At 38.7% G+C, this 11,422-nt stretch overlaps 1 protein-coding gene across 1 annotated transcript; it reads left to right on the top strand.

Moving 5' to 3' along the window:
* The first annotated feature begins 175 nt into the window (after nucleotides 1-175).
* LOC129005992 (BLOC-2 complex member HPS5) lies at nucleotides 176-10,602 on the top strand. Its single transcript, XM_054435073.1, has 8 exons — nucleotides 176-281; nucleotides 1,851-1,961; nucleotides 2,425-2,667; nucleotides 3,429-3,632; nucleotides 4,320-4,449; nucleotides 5,237-7,808; nucleotides 8,459-8,585; nucleotides 9,589-10,602. The coding sequence occupies exons 1-8, from the start codon at nucleotides 180-182 to the stop codon at nucleotides 9,847-9,849; spliced, it is 3,750 nt and encodes a 1,249-aa protein (XP_054291048.1). The 5' UTR covers nucleotides 176-179; the 3' UTR covers nucleotides 9,850-10,602.
* The last annotated feature ends 820 nt before the right edge of the window (nucleotides 10,603-11,422 follow it).

The following is an 11,422-nucleotide window of genomic DNA, read 5'->3' on the forward strand; positions in this document are numbered from 1 at the left end:
TCCTTCAATTGTCTCTAATGACTGAATAAATTCAGGTGCATAACATTTTTTATAGCATCCAGATTCAATAAACGTTTGATAAAATTTTAAGCGGGTATTACAGTTGGTAGTTCTGGATAAAATAATGGCGAGCTTTTGCTGTTGGCAGCAATGGTTTTCTTCTAGCTGTCTCGACTGAGATGGCGAGTAATTCGTCTGCTAGCTTAAAATTTTTATTAGTTGAATCAGATAATAGTTATTCCACAGTAAATTCTCCACTTAAATCGACACAAAGAATCAAGGTAATGTTTCATCCTATTTAATTCTAGATCATTGCATTTTTTATTCATAAAATTTCATCAATTGCGATTCTTGATCTCGGTGTTCTTCGAGGCATTGTTTCAGCTGTGTTACATAATACGTATTTTGCTCAAGATACTAAACATTATTTAATGCTACTCGGTACATGCTTGGGGATTGCTATAACTACTTTACAAATATCTATAACTTTTAGCCTATAATATCCCTAAGTCCAGTATTAATTGTATTTTCTGCTGGCAAATACAGATCCACCCGACATGCCTTGAACTTTGACTTACTAAATTGGCTAATGTAGGCCTAGCCTAAATTTTTGTAGGCCTAGGCCTTGTTTGGATACGATTCTCATTGAACTAAAATTTATAGACTACGCCTAATCAATTATATTTGTCTCAACAATTTAACTAATAAATGGTTTAAGTTGTACATTGCCTCGTAAATTATTCATAGAATGTACCGTAATTACCTCCTTCGTCACCGAGACCAGCGATGCCGGATAGGTTGTGCCAATACTATTTACATATTACTAAAAACAAAAACATAACTCTTTAGATAAAAACTTTTATGTCAGCGGCGGTGGATGCACCCACACTTTAAAAAGAATCTTTCAGGCCATAGGCCTAATATGGCCTATCTTTTAGTAGGCCTAAATTATATGGTTACAAAAATAATATTTAGGTGCTAAAATAGAGAATATTTACCAACAGGGTAGCCTTCCATACAGCCCAATATTTATTTTGGTAGGCCTAGCCTGGGCTAAGACTTAGGTACTTACCCTAATATTGATCAACTTATTTCGACCAAGTTTAAGTTAGTCATAGGCCTATTTAATACGTCGAACCTTCTTCCTGTTTGTTAACTTGTTTTTATTGTTGCTTTTTATTGTTATTTGTTATATTGTTCAATTATTGTTGTCAAATGTTATTGCTTGTTATACTGTTCTGAATTGTTTCTCATTTTGCAGCTGTTATTTTTCTTCAAATTGTATCATTCTAAATCTTCTATGTATTGGCGTCAGCCGTTGGTCAATAAATAAATAAATAAATAATTTTACTAGTTACTAAAAATCCATTAGAACAACTTAAGTCTTGAGAAGTTATCTACATGCACAGATCACACAGATGATGTTGATTGTTGACAAACAACAGACGACATCATCTCGGGAAATCTCGTCCACCACGAGAAAAAACACAAACAAAGGCCGTCAAAGCTCTTGCTACATGAAGCCCAGACAATGCCGATTCGATTGGTGTGTTATTTGTGGCTTCGTTGGACGTAGAGGTGGCCAGTAAAAAAACATTTAGTAAGTAGATGTCCAATATATCAGACCGCGGCGGCGAAAGGGTTAACCAAGAAAATTGACCAAACTTGCTGTAATAGTTTCCAAATCAGTCCATCACCTATAACTTATTATTAGGTTCCATTGTTTGTAGGACCTTGGCCTAGGCCTATTGGGCTTTAACTTAACTTAGTAACCTTAAGATACTCGTCGATGTTGTCTATTTAAGTTAAATGGGTTATTCATAATGTATCATCAAAAGTTTCTTTTTTAGTACACTTGTTTTGATGTATCCCCGAGTTTCCTGGTGTTTGGTGCTACCAGTGGTGGTCTCTATGTATTCCGAAGAGAACCTTGTACATTTCTCCAGCTTCTGCCTAATAAGGTATAAAATAAGTTTAAGTCTATCTTATAGCCTACTTTAGCAGAAAAATACAAAGTGGTTTACAATTTTTGGTGAATGGCCTGTTATCGTACATTTCTGACATGATAACTTAAAGTTGGTGATTGTATTGCTAGCAACTTAGTAAATTGATTTCTAGGTATTGGCTACCTATATTTTATGGTGCAACTGCAACTTCCTTACTGTTTTGCAAGAGTCCTCAAAATGGGAATTTAGACCTAAACTTAATGATTTTCCTCAAAAATATTTGAAGCTACTTTGCATTCAAAATGTCTCTAACATTCTTAGACGTACAGAAAAAAATCATAGGATCAAAAAAGAAGATCATGGCCATCCATCTAAATTCTCTTTATCTATGTTTATTCAGCTTCTAGGCCTAGCTTTCTTAACATTCTAATTGAAAATATAAACCTCTGTTGTTTTTAACCAGATTGTATTGTGACAGGAGGGGGCGGTGAGCCGAGTTTCCATATCTCCAGATGAGAAGCTGATAGCGTTTGCCTCGGTTCGTGGGACAGTGTGCGTGCTGCAACGTGCAGAGATAAGCACAGGCGCGCGATGTCTCAACCGCAGCACAGAGCACAGTGGTGCCGATGTTACGGCGCTGTGTTGGGTGGAGCACAGCGACCAAGTATTCGCCGGGGACAGTCAAGGCAGACTTTCCGTCATCAATGTGTCTCTTTTTATGGTAATTTCTGCTATTGGAGATTTTTGTATTTTGCTTTATTAGGTTTTTAGGTTAGGATTGATCCTAGACCTATTTAATACCAGTTTTTCTCCTGGTAGCTTTTCGGTAGTGAGGAAGCTTTTTTGATGCTTCCCAGTAGGTAGCCAGGAAACAGTCTAATAGGTAAGGAATCTTGTGAAAAGCGGAGAAATTGAAGAGTCCAGGGACTTTTAGCTAAACTTGCTGTAAAAGATCACAAAACATAACACTGATATTTTTTTATTTGGCTGAATAAAGGACTTAAGGCTTGTGACTCGTAGCTTAACCATTATATCTCCTTAATAAAGAACTTCTTTAGGAAGTAGGTTAAAGAGAAAATCCCTCTTATTTTTCAAAATCCCATAATTGAATACAATGCAGTTTCTGGAATGAAATTCCAAGGGTAGGCCTACATGCAAGGCGAGATTGCCATAGATAGACTGACAGTTTTTTTCACCTAGTCTTAGTAAAGGAACCTATCTTCTGCTATGCTTCGAAACATGATTTTTTCAAATCACAAATAATAAGATGAAAAGATTTCCAAAAGCACATTTACTGGAATTCAGTGGATATGTTAATATATTCCTGATACTCTACAAAACAAGCAATTTTATTGTTAGTTATAAGACTAGGCCAACGGGTTAATGTAATATTTAGGCTCAGTGACATATAACTTAACGAGTAGATCTAATGATCTATAGCCTATAACTAAAAGTAACAAACCATAATCAACTGTGTTTCAGAGCAAGAACATGTTCCACGTGCCGGCCTTTGTGTTCATGCAGGTGGACAGCGCCGTGGTGAGTGTCTGCTGCCGCGGCGACCGTCTGCTCGTGTCATCGTACACGCGGTGCTACGTGTGTGACACGGCGCGCGAGCAGTACCGCCAGGTCGGCACCAAGCTACGGGACGGACAGTACGGCGCGTGCTACCTGCCTACTGATCCAGTAAGTTCCAACCGAATAAAGAATTAAGACAAAGTGTTTTTCGTCTTTCCAGTTTTCAGTCTTATTCTGTGTTCCTTACAAAAAAAGTTATTATCTAAATCAGCCTAGTTGTGCTGCCAGTTAAACACAGCCGTCCTCTAATTGAGGTTCGTGCCCTTAGGTGAGGGTTAGTCGAAAAACTGATATTTTTCAGGGAAGAGTCACATCTAGACCTTTTATTAGAGTATGCGGTTGTTGTGCAGATTGTAGTTTCTCAAAAGTTATGACCATTATTAGCTTTAGATAAGTACATTACTGTTTAACTTAGATTAGGCCTATTTGTTAGTCAAAAACGAGTGTTACCACGCTCAGGTTTTTATCCAAAAGCTATATTTTTTAGACTTTGTCCAGAATTATAACAGGATTTTTGGCGTTATTGCCTGATTTTCTTTTTCATAATGCTTTCCAGATACAAACTAGCCCGAATTGATTAAATTGTTTATAGTAGGCCTTCTATAACGTTTAAAGAGCTAGCCTAGTTAACAAGCGAAATTTCATTTTATTAAAGTGAAACCGTGATTAACGCAATTAGCAATACCATTATTTTGTCCCGAGAATTATTTGAATCCAAAGATTGTCAACAAAAAAGTGTAAACAGTTGTAGTATTGAACGACCTTTCATAGTTCAACACACACTGTGTTTCTCAGGTCAGTATCTACTGTGCCAGACCCGGCAGTCGACTGTGGCAGGTGGATGAGGAGGGGTTGGTACAGAGCACTCACCAGCTGAAACATCTCCTGGCTAGACCTCCTGTCATTGTGGTACATCATTCCAGAGGTAGGCTGCTACACACTATTATCTTCTTATCAGTCCCATAAACACATATGTTGAAGCGTCCATGGAAGCTTAATACATCTATACCCGCTATGATCTTGCGCTTTATTTATTTTTACAAAGTCCAAAGGTGATCTGCATAAACTGTACAGTGGAAGGATACATTGAGCTCAAGGACCTAGGTTTTGTTTGTGAGGATAGGATGCAACCTATCTTCAGTGTCTAGTCGCAAAAATGTCACTTACAGCATTTTTACCGTAGAATGAAGGTAAATGCATACAGTACACTGATTGGTTGAAATGATGCCATTTAAATTAAAATATTTTAATTTTTTTAAAGACGTTGACAGCCTCTGTTAACCTAACATTTTTCCGTCCACATAGACTACAGATCTGTGCGTGGAACATATCCAGCAAAGCAAGGGGTGAGCCGGTACAGTACGAAGGTGAACTGTACTGATAGAATATTTGCAGCAGTGACCAGGATCCGAACCCACAACATCGCTGCCTTGGGCCCGAAGTCCGTGACGTTACCAACTGAGTCACCGACTCACCTTACTTAGTTTGTGTGTAGTATAAATTTGGTGTTTCTTGTACCAGTTTTGACTCTCCCATTCAGGGAAGCCTACAATAATTATGACATAAAAATCCAAACACTGGACAGGAAATGTTTTTTATGGCAAGAGCAGATGTAGGCCCTTAGTTCCTTGGCAGAATTTCTTGAAAACACAGCGTGGAATTTTAATTGAGATGTTATTTGAGCTTTTGTAACGTCAAGTTTATTTTCACAGGTATCATTGCACCAGATGATGACGCAGAATGGCCAGAACAGTCTTTCAACTTTGCTCAACTCTCTGTGATCCTGGACAAGTATCTCTTGACGTTCAAGCGTGATGGCATCTACATCCTGGACCCAGAGAAGGTAGACGTGGTGCTGTGGTCGGACTGCTACAAGGACATTCTGGACGCTAGGAGTATCGGAGACATAGTCTACGTATGGACAGAGTCTCATCAAGTACACGCCCTGCAGGTCACACCACTGGATAAATGCTTGTTGAGACTGTACTTCTACAAGAACTACGACCTGTGTTCAGATCTTTGTGTTCGCTACTCCACATTGCTCCTTCAGTCGCCTGAAACGCTTACTAAACTCGGTCCCCTATTAGGACTAAGAGACGTTCTGAAGGAAAGCATCACCAACGAGTTGCAAGACTTTTTGAAAAATGTAGAGACCCATGCGAAAGAGAGAGAAATTTCCATGCGGTTAGAGTCTGGAATATTTCTGGTCGACAATCTTCACGCGAGATGGAAACTGATCGAGAGAAGTAGAAGCATACCTAGAAATAACCAGAGGAATATGAAAATGAGAAGTTCAAGGTCGAGAAGTTTACCACCGAATCAGAATAAGAGAGTTAGACAAGAAAGCCCAAAGAAAATCCCGTCGAGGAATTCTTCAGTGTCTACTAACTCACTGCCAGAGTTATCTAAGTCGTCGGACGCTGAGGAAATTGGTAAAGACCTGAAGAACATTAATAAGCACGACATAAACAAAGAGTACAACAAGTTGTTTCAGAGAAACAATCAGGATTTTATTGTTCCTCAAATACCTTTCTTTCCCCTGTCTTCACCCGATATCATTCACGACGCTTTGATGGAGATCGGAACTAGTGTTTCTGGGAAGCTGATGAGTGGGACGAAGTCGCTGTTGGACAGATGGCACAAAGGATCTCAAGACTGCCAGGAGCCGCTGGATGTGAGGCCCGACGGATACAAGGAGCCTGAACAAACAAAATTCGACCCAACGGCTGCTGAGGAGGAGATAGTCGAGGGGCAGAACAGAAGAAAACACTTTCACCCAAGTGCACCTAGCTTAGACGTTAGCGAACTGTTAGAAATGTGCAAAGGGCCTGAAACCGAGTTGACGATAGAATTCCTCGAAGAACTGTTGGACAAAGTCACTAGTCTTTGCACGACCTTTAACGAACAACTAGTCAGCAAAAAATCAAAATACTGCAAAGGTGTGTTTCCTTTCAGTCTTTATTTGAGTAAAGAACATTTTCTAGTCATTTCAAACTGGTTTCACAAATCTTTGAAGAACGGAGTCATTCTTCAGTGGCTGTACAATCAACAAGGTCATTCTTCTGAAGAGGAAGCGAAAGAACACCCAAGTGTGCTGCAGGATGTGTTTTCGGTTGAGTCATTACAACTAGACGCAGCTTTGAGTAGAGTTCTTAGACTTTTTTCTGAGATCCTAGATCCCTACAGTATTCTCGAGAGTCTAGAATCTCTTGGTCTTCCGTGTGTTTACCTATCATGGTGCGTAGTCATCGATCGCTTCCAAGAGGGCACCTTCAGGTACATCACAAAATACGGAGACTCGGACAATGTCAGCTGTGCAGATTGGCCCCTTCCTCTTCTTCTAAATGCCATTTTTCTTTCGTTCCGATTGGAACAAGTGGATGCTAGTTTTCGAATGGCCATTGCCCGAGGAGTCACTTTAAAGACAGTCTCGTATATTTTACTGAAACTTGTTCTTCATTTGGAAGTAAACGGTTTGGAGAGAATTGTGGCCGAACAACGTTGTAACAATCTGCTTCTATCGTATATTTCAAAAATGATTAGCAAAAAGTGTGAAATAACGTTAAATGATATCGGCTTGGTGTCGCACATTGAGTCTGCGTTCACCCAGGTTAATGCAAAGTCTGACTATGGAACTTGCCATTGCTCCTTTCCTTTACCAGGCGTTCCAGTTAGTTGTGCAAAGTTCTCGGAAATCGGTGAAAAACTGATATCTTATCACTGGGAGGTATACAGACACAAAATTCCCCTCAACGGGGTAAAACCGGACTTACTCTCTCACACATCGAGGAAAAGCGATCCGTCACTGGAAATATCCCCCAAAGGAAATGAATCTTTCAAGAAATTTTTTGAAGAAAACTCGTCAAATGGTGAAACACAAGAGGAAAATTGCAAATCCGACACCGAGTCTGAATACTTAAAGCACATTATGAAAGTTTGCAGTGTGAGTTCCAACCTGCTTTTGTGGACGTTGAAGAACAAAGCTCCGAACCACGGCAACAACATTAGTTTGAAACTAGTGATTCAATTAGGACTTGTTTCGGAATTTGAAAAGTTTGTAGACTGTGATAACGCTGAGTGGTGGGAGGATGTAGTGACGATGAACGCTCACGTCAAGAAAGGAAAGTGTTGTGCCTGTGGATCGCAATGGCCTGAAAACCGGAAAGCTGGGTTTCAGTGGACTTTTCTAGCGACTCATATTCTAAAACAACTTGGTTCAGGCAAAACGGTGGAGATGCTGAAGAAGTACTCGGCAGAAATTCTACCTGGAGAGTTGGATCGCATGTAAGTTGATGTTTAACATTTTTTAACAGTTTGATTTAGATATAATTTATAGATATGTTTTCCCCTAATAAATCATATGAGTTTTTAAAAATGTCAAACAACTCTTTATCTGACATATAAAATAATTACCTATCTAAGGCAACTATAACTTGCACTTTTTTCCCCAACTAAGAAGTAAGAAAATGCTTGATTTGACGTAACACACACAGTGTCCGCCCTACGTAAACTTTGAGCTCTCCTGTAAGTAAGCGCCCACCAAGTTTTCTTCGGACAGAGAACTCCTTACCAGTTATGCTGGTAAGGCATCAGACTCGACTGAGATAGGGTTTGAACCGCTTGGTGCTATCTTCTCTTGGCAGTGGAGAAATCGCCTTAGACCGCTCGGCCATTTATCAATTTGGTTGACACAAACACCTAACGTTGTAGTTGACTCCTTTACATGCTTCCCCAGCTGTTTTTCTGTGTTGTGCTCAGATATACAGTTGTAATTGAAGGTTTGGTTATGTTCCTCTTAGTAACAAATAGACTATGTGATTAACAATATGTTCGCCGTGCCATCACACTGTATCTGAGATCTGGTAGTTAATGTTAAAGGGATAATCTTTCCCATCAACTAACTTGTTGAAATGTTGATGAACATTACTTTGTAGGTTCTACCAAGCATGTGTAGTAACTGGGCTCGTGGACAGTCGGATGGAGGGACTGAGGCCGAAGGTCCTCGACATTCTACAAAGGGTGTCTGACTCTAGAAGGCAGAGAGCCGTCATGACTCCGCAGGTACGTTGGTGAAATAAATTGCTATGTCTAAAGTCAATATCTATAGTCCTCGCCACCCTAAGTTGAGGCAGCCAAAGGCCGCACTACATACACGCCGTGCGGCCTTGGGCTACCTCAACTTAGGGTGGCGAGGACTATAAAGTCAGTTCCGTATACAATGAGGTCTCGATTATACAACCTAAACAGACCACGGCTAGGTTAGATGACAAAAATAAAACACTGTTAGGCTAACATGTTACGATTATTAAATTGAACGTTGTCAAACTAGTACAGGATTTCAGGTTGCATAATGCACAAGAGCCTTGGTTTTTAAGATTTTTTTGTTAGGAAGCTGGCTTACCCAAATGGGAAAGAGTCCGAATTGGCACAAGAAACACAAAACTTTACACTATATACACAAAACATTAGAACTAAGGAAGGTGTACCCATGTCAAGGAAAGTTGTATTAAAGTCTAATGGTGGCCAGGTAGTTGTAACAGTGTTGCCAATATGTAACCTACACATTTTACCATCACAGTCTCTGAGGATCTAAGGACTTGTTATTAAGTTTAATACTTCTACTTTCTCTATTCTAAAACTCATTCAAGCTGATAAATTTCAGCAAGAAAGCTTAGCACTGTTTGTCACAATCTATTAAGTATTGTATGAGAAACCTGGGGTTTTAAATCCATGACTTCAATTTATTCTGCTATTATTCATTTAACATGGTATGTACAAAAACTGATGATATTTTAATATTTGTTATCCAAATCATCTTTTCTCACTGTGTAGGGTTAATCTGTTGCTAGAAAACTTACTCAACGACTTAAGTAACACTAACTAACTGGACCTGGTAAGTAACTGGGCCCTCCTAGGTTTTAACCAGCAGCCTTCGTAGTCCGAGGCAAATAGTTAAACCTCGTCTGCTCAGTATTGATATTTACATTGATTTTGAAATGAAAATACCATTTACATGAAATTCTCAGCCATAAAAAGTTCCTGAAATAAAGACGTAAATTTTCAGGTCGGAGCTGAACTCAAGACTGCCCTGGAGAAGGACGCCCAAATGGTGTCGATGGAGCCTCTCGTTAGTTCCGTGAACCACCACTGGGGCGTCGCTGTAGACATGGCGTCAGGCGACTGTGCGCTGTGTTCGCTCAGTCTAGGAGCGCCCCGTTTGTTACGCGACGTCGGCTTGCGAGTGTTCGCGTGTTCACACGCCTTCCACAACGTTTGTCTCCGAGTCGCTCATTCCCTACTCTACTGTCCCGTCTGCACTCGATAAATGCTCAACTCTTCGTCTGCGATTGTTGTACTTTAATGGTTAGGCTCATGTGAAGGATTGTAGAATATTTTTATTTCTTTGTTAAATGTGCGTTGTACAAACTTTACAATTACTGTTTTCAATGTCCGTAAAGTTTTTAAATAAGGATGCATTGGGAAAGAAGCTTAATGTTCAGCAACCCTAATCCAAAATATTTTGGTCTGTTCAATGGGTTTAAAATATTAATTGTTATTTGGTTTGGTAAGACTTAGGTTTTTGCCAACATACAAGCTAAATGTTTAATTGTTTTTATACATTTTTATTATTTGAACTATACTAGTTCTTACGGCTTATGGAAAAACTGCGTCATGTTTTGCAGCGACAAAATAATGTTCGCCATGATTAAAAAAATTATAGAATTTTGTTTGGATCAAGATAAGTTATAATTTTGGAGGAAACATTTAATTTTCCTCACCACGGAAAACCGTGCTCTCTAGTCACCCCAAGTTTATAAACGCTTAAATATTTCGTTATTTTTTTCTTTTGATTTTCGAACCAAGTGGTTTTTTATAGCCATAACTTCATCCTAACTTTACCGCTTAAACGTATGTTGGAACTTCTTTGATTAAACTTTGTGAACAGTTTTACTGTACTACGTTTCCTAACTATTGCCTTCTTACTGATTTTTTTAGACAAATATATTATTAATGCACTGTATTTTGTATTGTGTTTTTAAAATATTAATGACTAGCAGAGTACCCGTCCTTCGTACGGGGTTGGCATATAAGTATAAAATGCTTATTGCAGTTATGGGTGAGGACATGGTTTAAGAAAGTTTGGTTCTTTTGTTCTACCACTGCCCCTGAACCATAGAAAAAAGTAAAAAGTAAATAAAAATAAACAAATTATGTAACTGAAAGAATCCTATTATAATGAAATGACATTAGCGTATGGTTTGACAGCTCCATTTAAGTAATGTTAAATAATGTTTACATTCAGGATAGTGACATCATTATTTTAAATATGATCCTTACCCTCTCTGTTCTAATATTCATGCAGTATTTAAATGAATGTTTGAACCAGCTGTATGGAATTGTGAAATCAAAATTAATTTGACAGTTAGTACTGCTTGTTTACATTTTTAAACTTTGTAGGTTTGTTCTTTGTTGTCATGGATACCATCAATCAAAATTTACTTTGAAATCTCTCACCTCCGATTTTTGAAAGCCCACGGGGCAGAGCCCTAGGACAATATTGAAGCGGGAATAGTTCTATATGTATCCTCGGAACTGTAGCTTCATGTGTGTGCAATTTGAGCCCAATAGGTTCAGTAGTTTTTGAGATTAGCTCATACAAACACACACACACACAGACACCACCTCTTCTTTATAATAGTATAGATTTCTTGGTGCTCTTACATTTAGTACAAAACGACTTGGGTAGTTTTTGTGTGATTATTTATAAAAAAAAGCAGAACAAGAATAGCCATCCAAATTTTCTTCAAATCCCAATTATGTAGGTTTTTTAATATAAATTTTGTTATTTGGTATAAGGAGTAACTGTAAAAATGATGTAAGATGGTTAATAAGAAAGG

This window comes from Macrosteles quadrilineatus, unplaced genomic scaffold (assembly GCF_028750875.1).
Source record: "Macrosteles quadrilineatus isolate MER2022 unplaced genomic scaffold, UCM_ALF_1.0 Scaffold_51__1_contigs__length_872494, whole genome shotgun sequence".
In the NCBI taxonomy this organism is placed as follows: Eukaryota; Metazoa; Arthropoda; class Insecta; order Hemiptera; family Cicadellidae; genus Macrosteles; species Macrosteles quadrilineatus.